This window comes from Pocillopora verrucosa, chromosome 7 (genome assembly GCF_036669915.1).
Source record: "Pocillopora verrucosa isolate sample1 chromosome 7, ASM3666991v2, whole genome shotgun sequence".
NCBI classification, from domain to species: domain Eukaryota; kingdom Metazoa; phylum Cnidaria; class Anthozoa; order Scleractinia; family Pocilloporidae; genus Pocillopora; species Pocillopora verrucosa.
The window spans coordinates 3,309,849-3,332,958 of NC_089318.1; the positions used below are offsets into that span (position 1 = coordinate 3,309,849).

General features: G+C 38.5%; 3 protein-coding genes across 6 annotated transcripts; 2 read left to right on the forward strand and 1 right to left on the reverse strand.

Annotated features, from left to right (window-relative positions):
• Nucleotides 1-3,178: 3,178 nt before the first annotated feature.
• On the forward strand, nt 3,179-8,684 carry LOC131796648 (uncharacterized). 4 transcript variants are annotated; one of them, XM_059114244.2, is made up of 2 exons: nt 3,179-3,291; nt 6,990-8,684. In XM_059114244.2, exon 2 carries the CDS (start codon nt 7,051-7,053, stop codon nt 7,714-7,716), a length of 666 nt encoding a protein of 221 aa, XP_058970227.1. In that variant the 5' UTR covers nt 3,179-3,291; nt 6,990-7,050; the 3' UTR covers nt 7,717-8,684. The 4 variants fall into 4 exon arrangements, with proteins under 4 accessions (XP_058970227.1, XP_058970226.1, XP_058970223.1 ...); XM_059114243.2 differs by lacking the exon at nt 3,179-3,291 and adding an exon at nt 4,965-5,262; XM_059114240.2 differs by lacking the exon at nt 3,179-3,291 and adding an exon at nt 6,212-6,424.
• Nucleotides 8,685-11,551: 2,867 nt separating this feature from the next.
• LOC131796633 (uncharacterized) lies at nt 11,552-12,784 on the reverse strand. The gene has a single exon (XM_059114224.2). It carries the CDS (start codon nt 12,782-12,784, stop codon nt 11,552-11,554), a length of 1,233 nt encoding a protein of 410 aa, XP_058970207.2.
• A 2,624-nt stretch (nt 12,785-15,408) lies between these two features.
• On the forward strand, nt 15,409-17,115 carry LOC131796632 (uncharacterized). The gene has a single exon (XM_059114223.2). It carries the CDS (start codon nt 15,409-15,411, stop codon nt 17,113-17,115), a length of 1,707 nt encoding a protein of 568 aa, XP_058970206.2.
• The last annotated feature ends 5,995 nt before the right edge of the window (nt 17,116-23,110 follow it).

Consider the following 23,110-nt stretch of genomic DNA (forward strand, 5'->3'; position numbering starts at 1 on the left):
AAAACTCGATAAAAAATATCAGCATATATACGTAACATAACCGTCTTAAGCGGACAAATAAAAGACGTGAAAGACAGTGTTCGAATGGTTCCCAATATGACTTCCAAAGAAAAAATATTTTAACAGCAGACAGTGCGAAAAAAAAAAAATAGCCGATTTGATTATGATGCGCGGCGAGTTGGAGTACTGACAAAAAAATGTTCCCGAAAACCATTGTTCTATTAGATTTGAAGGGTGTAACTTTTTAGGCGGTTTCCTTGGCTACCCCCACTGTTACCTGCATAGTGAATATCTATCGAAAAGCAATCTACTTTGTTGACACTATTATTAATTCAACCATCCGAACAAACAGAAAAGGGAAGTGTTAACAAGTCAGGGTAGGGAAGTGACACCAGTACGACAACCTAACACTAAGGTGTGTCATAGAGGAAATAATTAAAATTAAATTTTGGAATTTATCCACGTTATTAAATGCACTCGTTATCGGTAGAAAACAAATTCACAAGTGGTGAAAGGTTTAAACGTTATAATAGAGACTTGAAATACTTTGGGAAACAAATACGCGATCACTGTTTTGTTTCAAAGAAATTCGAAATATTTACTTCGTTGCCACCGCAAAAACGCCCGCAAAAATTGTAATGAAGTTGCAACAAAATCTTACGAGGTATCCCAACAAATGGATTAACTTTAATCACATAGTACAGGTGTACATCAGAGGCGGTGGTTAAACTTTGTTTTCTTCTGGTTAAGGCAGCGCTTACTTACGAGAATTGTCTACATGGACGACAAATCAAGAAAAGCTTGCTCGGAAATCTAGTAATTTTTGGAGGACTTTCACGGCTATCCGATAAAGAGAAGTCATACTCACCATTGTGAGTATCAAAAATTTCGTCTCTTTACCAAGTTTCTTAAAACGGTTTTTTCGGTGCCAAGTAGGAAGCGAATTGAGTGTTAGATGAACGATGGATAGTCATGTAAATTCTATGGTAATTCTATGCGAACCGGTGAACTTCTAAAATTTTGAAGCAACGCTCATGCTTTGTGATCGCCACCCTTATCTATAAAATAACGATATGGAGGTAGTAGGGATGAACTGCTGTCTAGAGAAAAGAGTTGGAAAGTGATTTTAAAGAGCCTAACAACGATAAGCAAAAAACTATTAATCAATAGTGCCGTTTAAACCTAGGGAAAAAAATTCATGGTGACTTGAAGTTGCAAGGTCAGCGAGCGCTTAATTCAGAGTCAAAAAATTTAGAGCATATTCACTGAATATCATCTTATTTTATTTAAAATAACCAGGCTTAAATTCACCATCTTCATTTACAACTTTTAAATTTTTCCAGTTAATGATGCAAAAATGAACGATACTTAAAACCTTTTATTACAAGGTTTTGATTAGTCGCTGTTAGAATTGTTATGTTGACAACATTAGCAATTAGTTTAAACTCTTGCTTAATAATCTGTTCCACAAAGACTGAACAAAGAAACTCTTATCAATAAATCCGTCATTTATAGATTAAATATCATGAGTAATAAGTAATCTTATCTGATTGAAAAGTTTTAAATGCGTTTGCGAAGCGAAAATGAACGAATCCATTGTTACCCACATGCGAGTCCAAATCTGTAAAGAAGTCGAAGACGTGCAGCTGGCTTCATGCACAGATGCAAAATAAGGCTGTTGTTTAGCGATGCAAAACATAAGTAATGGACAAGTGACTGACAATTTCCCATTAAGTCATTCAAGCGCTCGCTATAAAATGAAATCAAATCTGGTAAGCCTTCTTAATGGTTGTTACGTGCTATCATGGACGAGTGAGTAACCATTTCCCATATATAACTCTTTCAAACATTCGCTATACAATTAGTCAAATTATTACCTGGCAAGGTAGTCTTGAGGTAAATCCGAGCGTACTGATTGGTTCAGTTCGGTCTGTTTTTTGGCATACGGGCCGTTTTCACGGAAACGGTCCTGTGCTGTGTATTTTTGGTGGCAAAAGCCGGAATATACTATAAACAATTTTGGTCCGAGTGCCATATATTACTACTTACTAACCTCGCTTGCTCGATTCGTACCAAGGGAAAGTTGACCCTCGGTCGCTTCTGTAAGGACCTAGCTCCGCTCGGTCCGTACTGCCAAGAACTTCGGGACGATATTCCCCAGTAGGGCCCTCACGCTCGGTAGTAAGAAGTTAATCAAAGCCAGTTTCAACGGTGTACGAGTTATGTTCTGGACGCCAGATATTATTTCCTTCAACTGATTCAAGTACGCGATACACGATGTCACAATGAATTGACGAAGCATTTACACCTGAGCCCACTTTCCTTTCGGTCAGCATCAATAGATCGACCACACTAAACTACGCTTTATGGAAGTTCAGTTTTCGAAATTGAAACAGCCTATAATTTTATAGAAGTTAAATAAGCCTTCTCTTGGAGGCAAAAGAGGGGTGAATCGTGACGATATGAGGGGTAACGTACTGAATTTATTAGCAACTGATGATAAGGAAATATTTTACAATTTTGGAATAATATATGACCTTTTCACGTGTAAATATGAAAAAATTTATTTCTAGCACAACAATTCCTTACTAATTTTGAGTTGCAATGGAGAGGAATAAAACAAATTTTAGTAGCGAGAAGTTTCAATTTTGCTCTGTCTTTCGGTTGTATAGGTAATGTCCAAAAGCAGATGAAATACTCTTGATAATGTCTGAACTATTTGGTTGATAAAGTTATTAGAGACTACATTCATAACTCATCCGCGTGAAAAGAAACGTTATTCCTACACAATTTTCATGAGGCTGATTAAATAACGCTGTTAAATTTAGCCGCTATAAAATGCCTTTTATCAAATTATCATACCAGTTGTCAAAACATTTCTAATTGCTATTTTCCAGCATACTCAATTATAATTTCATCCACCTGTGATGAAACCGTGTCTGCCTTTTTTTGTAATCCTTTATTATATATTCCTTTTTTCAACCTTAAAAAGGAGCAGCATGAGTAGTTTTTGTTATTGGTTTGGCGCCAAGAAGTCACCGAATGAAAGATGGCCCATTAGGGAGGCTCTTATTTCCTCGCTTTATTTATAAACATAGGTCTGAATTAATGGATTTTCCACTACTAATGACCTCTTCTGACGTCTAGAACATACGAGTTAATGTTTCATACTCGACACGGAAAATACAACATGAATTATTTAACGATAGATTGGTCTTAGCGAATGAATAAATTCTCTCAGGAGGTTTTATTTATGTCCGCTGAAACATAGTTCTCTTGGAATTGTTTAAGGTAAGCTGAGGAATTTCTTGAATTTACTTTTATTTCAATACTTTGCCACACATACTTTATCTTACTGATTAGAAGTTAAGATGTTTCATTGACAAAGAAATAATAGTTTTTTTCGTCAATAGTGTCTCTAAGATGCCACATTCATTTTTACAAGAAATTGAACAGTTTATTCGTCGACTTTTTGCGTTATGTATAACGGCCTCGAGATAAAGTTTATTTAAAAAAAGGGACAATTTTCATAAAAATTAGAGCACCGGTCAAGGTGGGTTTTCAGGCTCGAAACATCGACCTAAAAAACGTATTTTCAGAGCTTTCCGTGCCACAGACATCAACGCATACCATAAGGTATACATTTGCATTCTATAACAACGGAAACATATCTAGTTAGCTATTGCGCTTTATACGATTTAAACTCTGGACTAAGAAAAACGTAATTGTTTCACCAAATGTATTCTCTTTCTTTTCAAACAAATGTTAAATCTCAAAAGCGATTTCTCTTCAAAAAAAAAAAAGAAAATGAATTGGTTCCTTCCTCCATGATATGTAAACTCATTGTCTATTATTCAAATAACCTTTCTTGTTTTTAAATTTCACTCAATATTAGTGGCTTAGGTTTACATTTAAAACGAAAAGATTCATAAATTTTCCGTTTGAAAGAAATTTAAAACAATCCACCCCTTGTCTTTGCCCCTATCACTATTTTGACTTTGTGGTAACCACCGCGCATGGGTGGCCTCTTGGGGAACAAACTAAATTCTGCCGGCCACTGCTGTTCGTTATAATCCATTCTGCAAACGAACGTAGTTGTAAATTTAAGCAAGAGAAAAATATGGGCACCGCGCACGTTCACTCATTAACCGCAGGCTCCCACTTAATGACCGACAGCGAATTTTATCCTAAGTGAGAGTAAAAAAATATCACCATTTTTCAGCAGGGATTTTCGTGCTTTGAATTACGATTGGACAATCTAAATACCCTTGAAAGTACACTTAAATGATTCCAATCGAAAAACTTAGCCTAAAGCTATGTTTTTCCTGAAGATAGACTAAATAAGCGGCATGCAACTATCTGAAAATCTAAATTAAACGAAAGACTGCGGTAAGGCTTACCCGATGTTAAAAGAACAGAAAAGTTACCAAAAGATATCTCAAAAAAACATTGTAAATATTTTATATCTATGCAACTTTGACAAAAACCAATAATTTGAACATTGGGAAAAAAATAACCTGCAGCAGTTATGATAACAGGTCTTCTTGTGAACAAATTAATTTTCTTTATTCTACGATACACTTAACTTTCAGAAGGTACTTCAGTTCAACGCCTTTCTGTGTATTTCTTGGCAGGCGATAAAATGGCGTATTGACCAAAATTTGTAAAAAAAAAAAGTTGTTGACCAAAGTTTAATTACAAACTCGACTCTATCTCGTAAAACATTTTAGCTCATGAGTGCTGGTAATGTTGTGTATATTCTCCTCACGGATGTATTCAGATCTCTAAAGCAACCCCAGGGGCGATGTACGCAATCTTTGAATATATCACTTTTCCGCTTTTTTTAATAGTTTCCAGAACCAACGCTTCAGTTACGTGTAAGCTATCAAATTGGCAAAAAGAAGTTGAATCTTGAGCGCTTAATACCGTGGAAACAAAAGAAACTTCAAAACAACTAACAATGAAATAGTTTTGTTTGACTGTAGATGTAGTTCGAAGCCAATCCTGCTTAAGTGAGGCTCTTTCTAGAGGTGCGTATACAAACTCGGGAGTCAGACCTTGATATCAGATAGTGCCGGAAAGCCTTTGTACAGTATTCATACTAAACTTTCAATTCGAGATTAAAATAGTCGCCGATTCTTGGAGTGTCTTCCGAAATTTTTAAGTGGAAGCAGCGGAGTTGCGAAGCTGGCGACGGAACGTTATGAAAATTTTCCCAACACGCTGCTCAATCTAATTGTTGATTTACTCAGTCTATTGAAGGTAAGGAGTCCACTAGTTTGTTTTGCTTTTCTTTTTTAACCTTGCCAACGGGAAATATATCAATGTCCTGTGGAGAAGTTCTATTTCGCAATAACCTCGAACCTTCCAGAAAAGTTGTTCAACATACAGCGCGACGGTAAAATTATGTGACGGAAGTGCCTTAGCAGGGGTTTTTTTAACTAATTTTTAGCAAATTTTATTTTAAAACACATATACATTTACCACTTTTGCGAAACTTGTCAGAAGGGAAAGACAATCCATTCAGACATAAAGTGAAATTGGATCCTTCTCAAATGCATTTCTTTCCGGAAACATGATCATTTTCTGAGAATTCAGTCTTTCACGGCAGGTTCTATTTTTATTCAAGCGAAATCTCGTCAGAAATTCACACAAGGAATGAATTAAAAAAATTTTAAAATCTTCAGGATAAACAAAGCGTTTATGGTAATCCAGTAATTGCTCCCAAAATATATGATTTTAGTTGATGCGATTTTAAAGAAGCAGAAAATTACATGCCAGATGACAAAACTATGCATGGGAAACTTGTCCTTTAAATTAACGGTTTTCAAATCTACTTTTCCAACTACCTTACCCCTTTCATGAACTTAATTAATGGTTAGAGGCTATACTAACCATCAAACAATCAATCGAGAAATACAAAATTTGTGTAGCTGCGTAAGTTGTTTACAATAGCTGACACAAACTTGACATAAGAGAGAAATTGAATTTTGCAAATCTCTCACATCACATAAGTATCTTGCCTTTGAGCGCTCGAAAACAGTAAAAATCAGCGCCAGGTCCCACTTTATTTTCACCCCCGATGGTGGTAACAAAACTCTTTTGCAGCTATCGAAAAGCTAAAAATCTGATCAAATTTTGAGTTCTGTGAGGAAAAAGCGGCGACTCATTGTTTTGTCGCTATGGTTACTAGTAAGAAAAACAGTGTGGCGCCTTTCCTGCACCTGTCCGCAGTATGCTTGTTTTTGAAAACATTGCGGGGATCCCTTAAAGAAGCGCATACATCGAAGGAGTCATTCCATTATGATATCTAGCGGCAGAAATGTCGTCTTTTATCAGTAAGTGCTTATGATGGTAAAAGGGGAATCCTATCCAGAGTCAAGTTGATCAGTCTCGATCATAATAGCATACAGCGTTGAACATGGTGAGTTTTTTTGCACCTAATTAACGTGACAAAGAATGCAGCGTAAATGAAAAACTAATTGCCATAGACACACAAAAGTCGATTCGCCAGCAAGGATATGTAACATTCAAGAGACGCTTTTCACAGCAACTAAAACTACACATCTCGAATTCGGTCACATAGCCGCGGATTTCTTGTGTTAATAAAACCGGTGCTCGAGATCCTCTTCGAAATGTCACCATCACGTTTTTAATTCATCCGCCAATTTCGTCTTCAGAAGCATAAGCTTAACTTGACAGGTATTTTCTGAGGTTATAATTGCCTTCATTTTCAACTTGTCTTTGGGCCATACAGAAACATGATGGCAAGGTTATAGTCTATAAGACAGTTTTACACAGAACGAAGAAAACATGTTTTTTACTTTGTGTTCTTCGGTATCTTTAACTGACACTTATTTTGAAAATATGGAAATTGGTTCAGTAGTTCCTTATTTTTTATTTCACGAGAAAATATTAGTGTTAATTGCTGGCGTAAGGTTGTCAATATTTCAACCATCTTGACATTAAAAAGATTTTTCCTTTCACAGGCTAAAGAACGACATGAATAAAATTTACTGGCAATGAGTGATAAAACAAAACGGATGAAGGATGGAAAATACAACTGATAACTATCGTAGAATTCCACCGCGGAGCAAATTTAATGACGAAGAATCAACTGCAGTGTTAAGGCTGATTATTGAGCAAGAAAGACTGCTTAAAACTCCAGCAAATCCGGTTCTGAATATTAACAGTGACAAGCTGAAAAGACTCCCTCCACTGAATGGCAAAATGCTGGATTCTTTGGATCAATTTGACCCACACAGGAGCCAGCGAAAACACAGGCCGGGGGACGACATTGTTCTGAGCAGGCCGACGCTTTTGAAAGGAAAGGAATGTCGTGCGCTCGAGGAACCTGCATCACTCGGCGGCAAGCCAAAAGTTCCAGACATATACAGCACGCCAAAAATCGCTCGGCCTCGAGATCGCGAGAGGCCACGCGCGTCGTACGGACGTGTAGCTCCGAGTCGTAGCAGTAGCACGGAAACGAACCCGCGCATCCGCTCGAGAAGCACGGGGGAATGTAACGAGTTGATTTTTTCGGCGACTGAGGACGCTTTGGAAAGACCGACAAATCCTACTCCATTAGAAAACGAAGATGACTTTAAAAATGATCAAGAATTTGCATCCAGAACTTCATGTAGCCGAAGCGAATGTTATGATAGTGACGAAGATAAGGTAAACGCAGAGCGAGTCTACGCTTCTTACATCAATTAAAAGATGCAAAATGCGGTTCTCTTAATCATGGAGCAGACACCATGCGAACGGAATAATTTTAGGGTTGGTTTCACTTTGCCTCCTTTTAACCTGGTGACAAACTATCATGAGTAAGCGAATATATTGACATAGTGGAGGACACAGATTCGGATTGGAAAGTGAACTAACGCCAAGTCTGATGCCGAAAAAAGTTCAAAAAAACCGTCTCGCTAGTACATTTAAGAATCAATATAGTCTCTAAAGCTAAACTTAAAATATTTCGGAGCCAGAGATGGCAATACATAAAAAAGGACCATGTCTTCAATTAGCTAAGATATCTTTTTCTCGATGTGACAAGTTTTACAAACCAAACGCTCGTGATTCAAAAAATTGTAATTTCTGGGTACAACCTCTATATCCCGCAGTTCGTAATTATTTTTGTTATTTCCAAAGCAAATAAAGTTTATAGGAGATACTCGAGACAGTTTCGGCTTGCTAGAGGATACAATTAAAAAGGGGAGTCAAATGCGGATACTTTCGCCTGTGCCGGTAGGCATTCTGGCGGATATTGAGAAAAATAAGCTTTTTCACTTTGGTCCGCTTTAGATGAGATATCACAAATTAATTCACAATCATGACAAAGGTGGAACTCTGCAGGAAAGAACTGCAACCTCCCCTGTCGCTGAAGAACAATTTAATGCCTCTCATTATTATGACAACCGCGAAACAACAAAGATTGAAAGCGAGACAGAAACTTTAATCTGTAAGCTGGTCCAGCTCGGCGCTTCAACGCAGTCAGCGTGCGCCATTAAAAACTTTTCTTACATTTTACCACTTGTATTAAATATATTCCTTTAGCGGGGAGGACTAAAATATTTACATGAGAAACTTACAAAAGGGCTGCAGAAAATTTCATAAGAGAGGTATATGAATGCAAAAATACGCCCGTAAGCAACTTAAAATGAAAATAAATGAAAAATCATATTTAATGTATTTGGTTCATTTTGTTTTTTATCCAAACAAGTCACAACAATATCACAACAAACCCCTTTGAAATGCTTCAAGCTAAAACCATGGTATATTTAAACGAATGACGCTTAAATTCTCGGGCTATTTTGAAATTTCAACGTTTTCAAAGTAAAATAATTCAAAAAGCTCAACAAAAATACGATATTTTTGATAAGAAACTTAATTCGAAAAGTCCAATATCTTAAAGGAAATAGTTCAGCTTATTATCAGGTAAAACTGATCATAGAATCTCTTTAATTTTCTTATTTGATATATTTTCTGTGTACTCAAAATTTACCACTTGACGTTAAAGATACTTAAACAATTAGCTCGGTAGTCCATTTTTGCTGCAATGCGTTCACAATATTAAAAAAAGCTAATCTTTGTAGAGCGCTTTCAGAACGCTACTCACACTGTCATTAACATCTCGTACCACTCATAGCACGTATTTGAATTTCGCGACCTCCCCATTTTCTCCGCACTTTCTAGAATCTGATTGGTTTGTGGTCGGAATGCTTTATTCAACCCGCCCTAGGCGATAATCAAACAAACCGTAACATTCCCTGTATTGTGTGAGGTTCGTATTACGTTCAACGCTTTTTCCAGTAACGCACGTTCACGCTGATTCAGAACGTTCCACGGATCGACACGGATATGTGTGTAAGGACACGTGGATGCAGAAAGTCACCGCAAAGAGTGTCGTTGAAACAGTTCGTGAAACAAACCGCAAGAACAGCTGCTTCAATGAACATTTTCCCTTCCCATTGTTCTGTTATCTTAACATCAATCATCGACGGCAAATGACCAATTTAGGTTACCACCTATCGAAATATTCATATCAAGCTGAACAGCCTCCAGATCATAATCTCGTTCGACGAAGCCAAATTGAACGCAAACGTCACTTAAGTCTATAAAAGCTGTGAGGAACACGAGCCATAAGCACAGTAAGAATACATCAATATGTGCTCTGGTAAAGAAATGACAGTCTGAAGAAAATACATAAATTGAGATTTGTTTTTATATCAGAGTTTCGGAACATTAATTTAAATGATTGGTTCAAAGGTAGGGCAACAACCAAAAGGCTTTTTCACATGGAGAATTGCCAAAAATTAAGTGTAAAGATAGAACCAAAATAAAATAATTGCCATATTCCGCCTTAAGGGAACAAGGCCATGCAAATGGAAAAAATTAATGCACCGAAATCTGTCATCGACGTAAACAAACTTTTATCGCGCCACCAGTGCAGAAAACTAATTATCATAACAATCCCTGATGGAAAGCAAAAATTATTTGAAGTCTTGTTTTCCTTTTGCTGAATTAAAGAGAGTGATGTGTTAGGATAATTTCCTAAATCCTCACCTTTCTTTATAGAAAACGCCCATTTAAACCTTTTTCAAATTGGTTACAATCGATTTTTAACACTTGCATTGTGCACTTTGCAAATGAAAATACATAAACTCATTTATAACAAGGCAAAGTAAAATAATTTAACTTCTTGCTGTGGCAACGTAAGATTTGGTCAAAATCTCAGTTAGAAAAGTGAGCTATATTTGTCATTTTATCCCTGAGTTAAGACTTGGCACGGCAAATTTGATCGAGAAATAGGGTTCGAACCTTACTTCGCCAAATAAAATGTTTAATTGAAGAAGAGAGTAGGTCTGACTGCATGCTAGAAATTCGACGCTCATGTCCTTGTGAGGTGGAAAAGAAGAACCATATTCCGCCTAAATTACTCACACACGAATTTTGACGCACTTCTTCGTTTAATCAGTTACTTCAGTAGCCGATTGTTTTGTTTTGTATTTATTCTTACTTTCCTTTCCCTTAAAGTTTAAAGTTTGTCTAGAATGGCACCACTGCCTCACTTGGCTCGCTGAATTGAACGTGGTCTTGTTAATGATATGCACACCCAAATATTAGCAAGCTCTAGACAAAATTCAACGTTTTACCGATTTCAGTGGCAGGTGTGTGATTTAGACAGATTCCACGTTTTTCCGGTTTCAGTTTCAGGTGCGTGCTCTGCCAGTGATCCTAGCAGTTTGCACGATTTATATGCCCTAAATGAGCAGGAACCAAGTTTATAGCTCGGTACACAAACGAGTTCTCTAGCAAACTCGGAGCTTGCTTCAGTTTGAACTGGGAAACGTAGATTATTCTTCTTTTTTTGCCCCCCTCTGTGGCAGGTGCTTTTAAACAATTCAGTTTCTTTTCTTCCGACAACTAATTGCAGAATTTCAAGTACCATTTTCGTCTCTTAATTTCAGCTATTAAAATAACTGTGCGTCGTCAAGATACATTACGAACCAGGCATGTAAATCTTTAATTAAAATTTGAAGCCGAAAACTGAAAAGAATGGAAAGTTAATAGGTGTCTTAACATGCGCTTCGTTTACATCTGTAAGTGAACTGGCGAAATAAAGCGCTAAATAAATAACAAACAAACCAGCACGAAACTGACAGAAACATTACCTTAGGGAAAAAACTTTTTTCAATTAACTTTGCACTAAAACCCACCCCTTTCTTATGTAAGTTCCGACAAAAATATTTATTTTAATCGATGTCATTAAATTTTGTGACGCACACAGATAACTTTTTAGATATTTGGAAATTTTCCCATTTATTTTGAGCTGCTGTTAGCTATCAATTGACCTGTATCTATCAATAATCGAAAGAAAGATAAAAGCCAAGAATACAGTCATAACTCCTTTGTACGCCCGAAACACGCCAGTCAAGTTTTTTAATTATCAGTTAGACCACTGAAATATCTCAGAGTTTTCAAAATCCCCTGTTAGCCAAAGATAAATAAAATAACAGGGAAAATCAAACGCCTTTTTCAAGAAGTTTAAACTTCATGTTTCCCTCGTTACCTTTGGCAAAAAACAGAAGGTTCGTTTACGTCGGGGAAGGGTTTTAGAACTTTCTCCTGAAGTTGAATTTTTTCCCTCTAGAACAAGTTCGTGAATAGCAGGCATCGGAATCACTGAGGTTTCCTTTAATTTTTTCCTATTCTCCTCAGAAGAAACACTTCGACTTTTCTTCGCCCATTTTACCACTTTTTCCCCTGCAATCAGTTGCAGCGAATTGATGCTAACTTCTTGACAATCCTCAGAGATCGACTTGTCTGTGTTTCGCGTTGTCTCGTCAACGGAACTCTCTCCAGTGTTGAACGTGTGTGCTTGTGGAAGACTAAAAGCTTCATAAAAGTTTAATGTTTTGTTTCCCTTGATTTCTACGCTTCTATTCTTGTCATAACTTTGTTCTTTCCTCGCTTTAAAACTAGGAGGTAGACTTCCTTGTCTTTTTTTAGTATCGCTTTCCGTCTCAGTATCTCCATAAATTTTTGTTTCATCACCGACACAGTGGGTTTTTACGCCTGTCTCAGAATCCATCAATGCCGCACCTTTTTTACTTAAAATTTTCATTCTTTCTCTTTCGGATTTCAGTAAAACAGCAGTCCATCGTTTTCTGCTATCCACAAATACCTCTTGCTCATTTTTAGCATAAAACCAAGCCTCTCCCCATCGCCGACACTCGATCTTCGCAGCAGACTTGCAGGACTTGTGAAATTGCTGTACATCTCCTTCCTCGATAAAAGGAAACCTGTTGAACAATGAGTATTTTTTTGATACCTTTCCCGTCGCGCTGTAACTCACAGAATGTTCTTTTCTTGCTTTTCTGGCAGATCGCGATTTCTTCTCAACGGCAGGATCAAATGCAAGGGACGCCGACCCACCAAATGCTTTTCGGTCCATTGGTAGTTGAGTATTAACTTCTATTGGCGATCCGTTCGCCGGATGCCCTTTTTCGTACAAGGACGATATTGAATTCCTCAGTCGGAGTTGTTTTTCGCGCTCAAATCGATATTGGTCTCTCTGTAAGTTGTCAAGTTCCCTGAGAACTCTTTTCTCTTCCTCGGCATAATAGACAGACCTTCGAACTCGTCTTCTTTCCAAGTCGGCGCTTAATTTTCGGAATTTCTCCTCTTCAACTCGGCTTTTAAGATCCATCCATTCACTGGGCTCTCGCATTTCACGCACTTGTTCCCCAAAAGTTTGCTGAAACTGCGGCAAGTCAAATGACATTTTTTAAACCAAACTACGCGAAATAACAATTAATTAAAACACGCCTGTAACACGAATCTTGAAAAGTTTCCACTCCAACCGAGCTTAGATCAAAAGATTCCTTAATTTAGGAAGAAACTGAGGTTAGCTATATTCCTCCAGTTCTAAAAACCACTGCTAAATTGTAAAAAACTGTTTACTCCTCGTTACTACGGCAGACGGAAAACAAACACATGGTGAGTCGTGTTTGCATAACTTGACACGCATCACTCTGGAGATTTTTCGACTATTGTTTGTACAAAGCTCTCCGAACAAAAGGGCTTGGACAGTTAATAAAGTGCCTTGTACAGAACGGAAGCAATTCATTAGTTCTCGAGCGAGGTAACGGGTAAATAAGAGGCAGTTTCTTACAAAGGGAAAAGTTGGCATTTCAAAACACTTAACCACAACTTTAAACTTCTCAGTTTATTTACAATTTGCAAGCTGGTCATTGCGGTTGATTGCGTCCTAAGATCTTTTCGAACCTATTTTGGCCAAATCTGTTGAAAACTGGGATAAGAAAGATTGAAAAATTCTAAGCGCGATCTTCGAAAAGAGAAAGCTAAAACTGTTTTTGACACGGACCTGAGACAAGAAAATTTCCGAGTTTCTCACGTGGAATTGAACCTTAATCTTCGGCCTTGGCACCCCAATGCTCTGCCACTGTGCTATAGATAACTCTATGGTGAGCTACGCCATTACTAGATAAAGGGGTAAGTTTCTAAAGAAACTGTGGTGCTGTGTCGGTGATTGCAATATAATTTAGTTCTCTCAACTGAGTTGATAATGTAAATTTGCCACTGTAAGAGTTTACAAATCTGACATTTCTAGCTTTGGCCCTTCGTTGGACAAAGGGCCAACGAAGGGTTATTAAAGTAGGAAACACCAGCTTTACTAGCAATCTACCGCCGACTGTAAGGCCTCTCAGTACCGTGTTTGGGTTTCGCCTGATTGCACCGCCGCCTATAACAAAACCGGTAGCCGCCTATGGAAAAAGTTATTGAAACTTCTGGATAAAGGAGACAAAATTGTCAGCCACGAGTGTCCGCTCATTAAACAAGGAACACGACTTGGCCGTGAGGAGAGATGTAAATTCATTTGTGACGAAACGAAATGAAAGTAACCCGATTGACGATTCGAACCCAAGCCTCCTGATTGCCGTTCGGATGCTTTGCCATGTGTGGCAAAGAGCTAGATCAATCACATGTAGTGAAAATTTATCGTGACGAAAGCTTTCCGATAAAAAGTTAATCGTGCTTCGTGGTTTGATCAGTTCTGCTCTAAAATCCAAGTTTATGAAAAGTCCAGAGCATCGTTCTAACGACAAGTACCGCATTTCTTCAAATAGAAGAGAGCTTAATGAAAATTCGGACCAAAATCCGAGGAGCTCATCATTTCAATATCGTAAACAATTAGTCCTCGAAGGTAATATTTATGGTATTTATAATTATAGGTAATAAAACGAGAGAGTTTATGCTCGCGGGCATAAACATGTTTTGAGTGTACCCTCCCGACACAGAGTCATCATACCCCGAGCCGTTAGGCGGAGGTTAAAATGAGCTCTAAGAAGGGCCCAAAACATATAAGGACCCGAGAACATAGACTGTGTTATTATTATTACCAATTGAGAGGGCATAGAGAAAATATGAACTGATTAACTTTGAAAAAGTTTACGGAGTAATCGGGAGAGTCTCCATTTTGAAAACTGCTGAGCTATTTCGACTTTTATCGGCATACGTCACTGAAAAGAAAATTAATAAGTCAGTCCATTTGCTCTGACGAAGACATCTTTGTTGTTGTCATTACTGCGATTGTTTATTTAACGGTTACACCTTGTAAATCACTTTTCAAAAAACTTGTCAAAAGCAATTTCTTTGGGCCGTATTCAGTCAAAATCTCGTGCATTTTCACAAACCATGAGTGCAGGCAAAGTAGCTTCTCAAACAGACTTTCAAAAGCAAGATCAAGTGCGTATATAAAAACTGTTTATAACAATGCTAAGTTTCAACATCTGTAAATAGCTTTTCAACCAGAATTGGGGCGAAAACAAAGCATTCAAGGCGTCGATGCTAAAATCACATTGTCCAATAATGCAAATATATAACAAAGGCATTAAAGACGAAAACAACCATCCGATGTCTGAACAATTGAATGACTTAATCTTCGGTTCGAGAGAAAAACAGTGCAAATGAGCTTCAATTAGATGAAACACTTTAAGGGCGAAGCTAATTTTACATCAACTCCTTCGCCATTGAATATTTATCGTAGACGTAACGACTGGGAAATCGTGCAGCTTTGATTAAGATCCGGTTTTTCGAGTCAGGAATTTACGTTGGTTTGAAAAGGAAGCGTTTTGATAATTGCAGCGCTGATGTAGATTAGTTGCTATGCCTTTCCAAAGCGTATAGCAACCGACGTAAAAGCTGACAACAAAGAAAAACCATTCAATTACAACACCTGAACTTATCGATTGAGATCAATGTTGGTTGACACAATTTGAAAAGTAAAGAGTTAACACTCAGTCTCGAGACGGCAATGATAAATATTTCCAAATAACAGTCCTGTTTACGAAAGAATCTCTTCAACCATTTCAATTCCTGGAAATCATGACATCACACGGTAAGGAAACGAAGCCAAGGCCTGCCAACACTTTAAAGTGTAAATTGCAGGATGAAAATATTACATTGGGAAATGTTGTGGACAGATTAAACTTAGCCCGTGAAAAGATGATTGCAAACACCGCGAAGAAAGCGGCCATTTTGGAGGCATTAAACCAGGTTGGAAACACACATAACGTCTTTTCATCAGGAGCGAAAAAGGACCCTCATGGAGTAATTCATGAAATGAATTTTATGCGCAAAAGTTTGCAAAGCCAGTTGAAAATCGAAGGCCACAAGACTGGTGACAGGAATAGTCAATTAACGTCAAAGAAACCAGATGCAGGAAGGCTTGGATGTTCTGCGGGTAAAATTTCGAGTGTTGTATCTGGAGTAGGAAGCAAGAGAATTGACAGAGACAAAAAGTACTGTAGGAAGGAACCGCGAGAGACTCCATTAAACACTAAAAAACACACAACGCTGAATCGCCCACAAAAAAATAAGCCGAGTGTTTATAGCCGATACACGACCACTTCCACTCCGCTTATTTCAATTGATAACAGTTGTAAGGATAATTCCGACATGACTATCAGAAAGAATTCTCAGTCGAAAGCTTACGTATCAGAAAACTTAAGCTCAAGAGAACAAAGTGACAGCGAGCGTAGATCAAATATAGAATTCGAAATGTCCAATTGCAAAGAAGAGATATTTCTAAGTACTTGCTCAGATCCAGAAAATAGTGGAGTCGGCGAGCGAAAAATGCTTCCCGAAGAGATTTCGTGCGACGAAAAGGAAGTATTGAATCAATTTACTGATCCACAGTTAAAAGAGTCACTACAAAATATCATTAAAAGAAGAAAAAGTAGTGTTAGATTTGTCAAGTCTGAATCAGGATACGAAATGGTTAATGTTGAACCCAAAATAGGCGAGTCGCTTGAAGAGAGAGCTGACAAATACGAAGAAGAACAAATACCTGAAAGCATAAGTGTTGCAGAGGTCGGGGACAACAGCGAAATCCGAAGTGTGAAATCGGCGACTCCTCGTAAAGTTTCCGTAAATCAAGAGAGAGTAATGAGCGCAGCAACGTTTGCCTCGGGCGTAGATAGATGCCAAGGTCCAATAACTTCAAGACAAAATCGAACACGCTCTCGAAAAATCTCACGCCAAGAGCAAGGAATAATATCTGCAAGGCGTATTTCGTCCGCAAGATCATGCACAAGTTCAGTATCACAAATGACGCAGAGAACCTTGAGCTCTCCAATTTTGAGAAGGCGCAAGGTCGATCTGCAAACGGACGAGACAAGAGTCATTCGACCAGCTACCGCAAAGGGTTACGTTCCAAACTTAACCAGGCGAAAAATCTTGCGCAAAGTCTCCGCGATGTCATGTCCCGAAATTGTGCGTAAGAGAGACGAAGCCAAAACCTTAGCTCAAGTGAACATGTTTCGAGAATTCCTCTTGATGTACTCAAAAGTCGCAGCCAAAAATGAGGACGAAGTTCCCGGCCGCAAACCCGTTCGTATGATGAGTCAAACGCCGGAGTTGGTTATCAAGAGCGCCATAGGTCAGTTCTTGACACGCGCTTTTCCATCCGACGAAAGTATGGAATGGACTGGACTGAACAGCCAGTCAAAAAAGGAACGGTATGAAGAACAACAACGATCAAAGTTGTTGAGGATCAAGATTTGCATGAAACATTTGGCCTCTGTTGCTTGACATGGTTGTGATTGATCAGTGCTCGTAACTTTTATAATCAGGGTTTAAAAAGGAACTTCTGAATTTATTTTGAGTCACATGGACACACGGTGTCACGTCTCTATCAACAATTCGTTATTTGAACTCATTTTCAGAGTTATATGGCAAATAGTTAAAAATAAAGCTTTTCTTTTCGCAGAATTTCAGTTCATTTCGTTGCAACTATTTTATGACGACAACACACCAGTTATCCTGCAATAATGGTATGATATCTCTACAAATATATTAAGCAGATTTTCGGGGTATATGTAAAGGTTACGATCGCTGGGACTGTTGTAGGATTTGTTCCAACAAAACTGTTTCGAGCCATTTTTGAGGGGTACAGTGAAATCACATCAGTTATATTCACGCGCGATTGCTATTGAGCGCTGTTAACCCTTGAACTCCCAAGATCTAGTTGCTAATTCTCCCCTCTAACTACTACACATTTTCTTGTATAATAGTTACAAGAATTTGGTGTTAGATCAAAATAAAAACTTAAAGGTGGTGATTGCTAGTACTATAAACACCTCTGTCTTTCTCCTTCACATAGTTATCATTGTCTACATTGGCACAGCTGTGTTCTTTGAAACCCAGGATCACAGATGCCACCCACAATCGCAGCAGCTGTTATCTAACGAAGATACCAGGCGAATTAAAAAAAAAAAAGTTGCTAATAATATGATAATAATATGATAATAATTGTAGCGGCACTTCGAATTATTTTATCATACCTGCCCGCATCGACGTTTTATGTGTGCACAGTCAATATTTTACGCACTGATCGCTTGGTCTATCTCGTTTGTCACTTGGTTCCGTCTGCTGGGGTATGAAAATGTTTGGCCGCACTTGCTATACTTGCTGCATTTATGATTAATCCTTAATGGTGGAAATCGCAGCGCGCGCGAAACCCGCGCGTACCAAGGTTCCATACTTGTCAAAATGGTAGTAACCCATTCAAATTTTCTCTGTGATTCCAATATGTTACTTGTAAAAAGGTTATAAGAACACATATGCTTAAAAGCTCAACGGCATTATCTTGATATGAAAAATTCTCCCGACTTATTTACTTAGAAATTTTTGACACTCAGTGGGGAGAAATACTAATTAGATCTTAGGGAAAAGTTAAACCAGCCACAATAGAGGCATCCAAGCCTTGTGAAATTAAATCAACAGCAGAATATTAATAAGACAGCTCCTCCAATGGCAGTCCCAAATTACTTCATTGGCTAATTAACTCTGTTGAGAAAAGTGACCACTCCTATGCATGAAACAAGTCTTTTCATCGCTATTAACTTCAAAATTTTTTTGCCTGTAGCGAAAAAATAATTCCTGGTGAAATTGTACATTAACCGAAAGCATTATTATCAACACTCGAAGGCTCGGCATGCATACCCCCTGTATATATTATGTGATTATATTATGTGATATAATAATTCATATAATACACTGAGTCATGCCCGCATTTTGATTGGTTCCTACTTTTATAAATGTTCTTTTCGAAATTCTGCAAGTACGTGCATCTGTGGTGAAGAACGACTTCACAGATAGTTAAATCCACTATTTAAAATCCTTCAAAACGTTGTTTAACAGAAAACAATTCTTAGATAATAAAAAAGATAATTAAAGTGTTTGATCTCATGAAATTTTATCGATGGCGCTTTCTTTTTAGGCAAGAGGCCTAATTATGTATTAATTTTTTCGTTTTCGTACAAAGATATTATTTTCGACTCTTTGGTTTAGCTTCGCCGGTTAAACTGATGTTTATAAATATTTTCTAGAGCGTTCGTCAATAAAACTGTCAAGGAGCAATTGAAATGTTGGGATTTTACTCATACCGCAATTTCAAAAACTGTAATAAACTGAACCCTTTAAAAAGGAAGCCATTTCACAGGTCGATATTAAACAGCACTTAGATAACATATTGATTGTCATAGAGATGGGGCGTAAACGACCTAATTAACGCCCCGGGCGTCTTTTAAATATAGTACGATAAGAGGAGGAGGGATGTGGAACTATTGCCTAACAGGTGTTTTTATAGGAAGGCATTTATTGACGTTTAACATTGAAATTCAACTGTAATAACAGTATATTACGTGCAACTACAAAATTACAAGAAATCAAAATCAAAGTGCTCTGTGAGCAAACTCGTGAATTGACAGATGACTTACATGATTTTTTGGATTATGTTTAATGTTATCTGGTTTAGGGAATTTTGTGGTTGATTGTCATATTTAGAGTACGAGCAGTAGTTCAGTGTTCGCTAATGCAGCAAAGAAACAAAGTAATGTTGGGATAAGAAGGCATTACAACTGAAATGATCATGCTATTACATTTGACAAGGGTGGATGATGTCATGTGTTTTAAACTTACATCATTTTTGTTTCTGGTTCAAAAGAAAATGTTGGAAGTAAATGTGGGTCAAAAGTGAAATTTTTCTGTCTATCATTGTAAATCTTGGAAAATCAAGGCAATATTGTCCTTATGAAAACATTAATGATTCCCTCACTATCATATGGGACAAACGGGAACGAGTTTTTAGTGAGATACCTAAGCACAGACTGCCACCCTCATTTTGGATTTCCGCCTGGGTAGATTTTGGTCGCGTGCTAGGCAATGCATAATCTAGAACAAGATAGGATTTCATTTCAGGCCTGTTTATCAGTTTTGTGGTGTATAATTTTCGCATTTTAGTATGTAATATTTATTTTGAATCTTCAAATTGTCTTGAAACTTAAAAGAAAATTGTTCTTTAAAAATTCACTGAAAATCGTTTATGTGTTATTTGACTTTCGTGTTAACCTGTAATTTCGTCAGACGCCGGCACCTTTTGTTGCTACACACAGAAAAACACACGATACGAAATGTAATGATCGATTTTGCCCCCAATCTCACACCATAACAGAAAAAGCTTTTGAACACCTGTAAACTCCGAGCGCTTCGGAGTAAGTGATATTTTTAATGAGTCTTCGGATTGTTTTCAAGTTCTAGAATTGTAAATTGCAATTTTATGAAAAACGAAGGTTGTTCTCTTAATTCAGTGTGAATCCTCGCACGCCTGCCAGTCGCCGGTGCCGCTTGTTGAAACTAAAACGAAAAAAAAAAAAACTCTTTTAAGATTATCACTGGCTTCTTTTTCACCGCACCACCATTCTTAGCAACAAAGGTTGCCATTTTGTTTGTTTATTACTCGCCAAAAACTATCAATGCACTCAAAAGCCTAAAAACGAAAAAAATTTTACAGGGATCGACCAATCGAGCGAGCGAGCGAGCGAGTGGGCGAGTGCCTTCTCCACATCATATCTAGATTTCATATCAATTCACGAGTTAAAAAGAGGAATATAAAACCGTTAGTTTTCAATTTCAATGCCCCTGTTTTGAAGGTGTATGCAATATACTTCACATGCATGTAGCTAAAAAAGAGAATGCTATCATTTTAAACTGATGTTAAGCCATTGTTTGAACCAAATGGTATGAGTAACAAAAGAATATGATAGAACCAAGCGTTATTACACACGGAAAGCTGGAAAAGGTGTGATTGCTGTATTAAAAGACAACACCACAAGGGGCAAGCCCCTCGTTCCAGCAACTGTGTTCCTCAGATGTGGTGCGCCGCCAGATCTCCAGTGGTGAAGACTCTGATGAAGACAGCGTGGACGTGACGCTGATGGAGGCACTTGCCCAATGTTACTAGGCTTTCGACACTTGGGAGAAGCGTCGCCAAATACTTTCCATCATGGCAGATAAGGTGCGCTTTACCAAACTCCTTCGTTATATTCCTTGTCTGACCAACTATCGATTTACGGACGCCAAACGCCATTGCCTTACCTCATTATGGAAGAGGTGGACCAGTAAAGTCCTTACGAGTGAGGCCTTGATAACAATTCGGAGAAAGATCCATAACGCTTAGCAACAAAGAAACTATAAAGATATCAAACGTGATGATTCCTGAAAGGCATTTGGCCGACTGTGACAGGATTTTTCAAGCCCTTGAGCCGAAGTACGCTTCTGCGTATCCTTGCTGTTTGTCCCGCCTCTGTTTGAAAGTCACTTCAAGCTTAGGTTACGTTAGTTCTGCAGGATCGCAGGCATTTGAAGACTTATCCGACGTCGTAGAAAGACTTGGAGACGCGGGAAAAGGCATGATGGGCTGGACGAAAGATATACAGAGTCGCCTTCGACTTGGAAAGCGTTACCTCAAAAGAGATTACAAGGCAAATGTTCTTCATATTCATTCTATAACGTTATCAAACACGTTAACAGTTCTAAAGGCGGAATACACGTTTGTAGAAGGTGCTTCTCTACCGAATAAGCTCATGCACCCATGTGAACGAAAATACCCTTTTACGAGAGAGGTAGGCTTCAATCTGAGCCTAGCTGAATTTTTTTGTCAGATAAAAAGTTGTCCTGTAATTTTCTTTTAGATCGCAAATATTGCTGGAAAATTTGTTTCTTTTTCTTTCCATTACTTTTCAGAGTTTCGCAATGACTACTTTTTTCGTGTATATTAATTACATGGCACCCAGGCCCGTCAAAACGTATGAGCACTGCATTGTGGTCTGGTGAACTGTCGTGTGTAATTTGTTTTGTGTGTATTATAGGTTCACACGTGTCAGGGTTCTACTGTGGCCGATCACTGCAGATTGTTTGCGTTGAGCGACCCAAAGGAGCTTGCCTTTCAAGCTCAGTGCAGCCATCATCATGACGACACTTGTGATCGCAACGACCAACTCATCAGCGAAATAGAATCAGCAATGATCACCCAGACAGATAACCTGCTACCCGAAGTCAAGGAGGAACTTTCGTTTACTGTAAAGCAAGTTATAACAAACATCTATGCCTGGAGGGCTCACATAGTACGCTCCTCAAATCAAGATGCTGCAAGGATCGATATCCTCGAGTCATTAGAAGAGTCATCAGTGCTAGTTATACTGGGCTATGAAATATTTGCTGAGAAAATACCGAGAAAGCCAAACCGGTTGGTTTTGCAAACGTGGCATTACTTGGCACATCAGCGTAGCCCTCAGAGAGGTTAGCGAACGTCTTCAAATGCTAACCTTCGCTCACATCTTCCAGAGGTGCACTCAAGACAGATGTGCGGTCCTCGCAGTCATGGCGGACGTTATCAAACAACTCAAGACCATCATGCCAGATCTGAAGACAGTCAGTTACAGCCAAGACAACGCTGGCTGCTACTGGATTGGATTTTTCAGATCCCTAGTGTGGAAAAGGAGCTAGTGATCATAAGGCAGTCTTAACAAAGTCACACATGCACATTAACTTACACTCTGGCATCGATATCGAGAAGCTCGCGCAGATGGTTGAGGCTATTCTTTCTTCCGGTGGAGTGGCATCCGTAAGTGTCACCCGCTGCGAGTCTATCACAAACCCTCCAATGGTCACTTGCAAAATTGATGGTGTGAATAAACTCTCAAATATAGAGCTCACCATAGAGGGAATCCGTGTATGGAGAGCATACGGCGTGGTACCTGGGAAACTGATATCTGCTCCAAAGGCTGAGATCCCACCACCAGATATTCTGCCGTCAATGGTAGTATACTCCTGGCGCACCCAAGCTCTTTCTCCTCCGTCGAGAAAGGGCGGACTACCACATCACATCCAAGTGAAACCCATGCCACCAGAGACCAGACGGAAACCGACGAAGAGCCTGCAACAGCAAACGAGGCACTGTTTACATGCCCAGAAGAAGGATGTAGTAAGTCATTCCTGAAGCACTCCTACATAATGTAACACTTAGACTGTGGCAAACACCAACGTGCGCTAGAGCATGAGACGCTTTTTGACAAAGCTGCATTAGAGTATGCAGAGCACCTGGAGGGACAGCCAACGCTGGTACCGGTTGTCGGAGCAGTCAGCTCGCCCGTAAGTGACACAAACAGACAGGTAATGGGCTAAGCACTTAAGTCAGGTGAGTCACCCAAAACCAGAAATCCTATCTGACTGCAAAGTTTAGAAT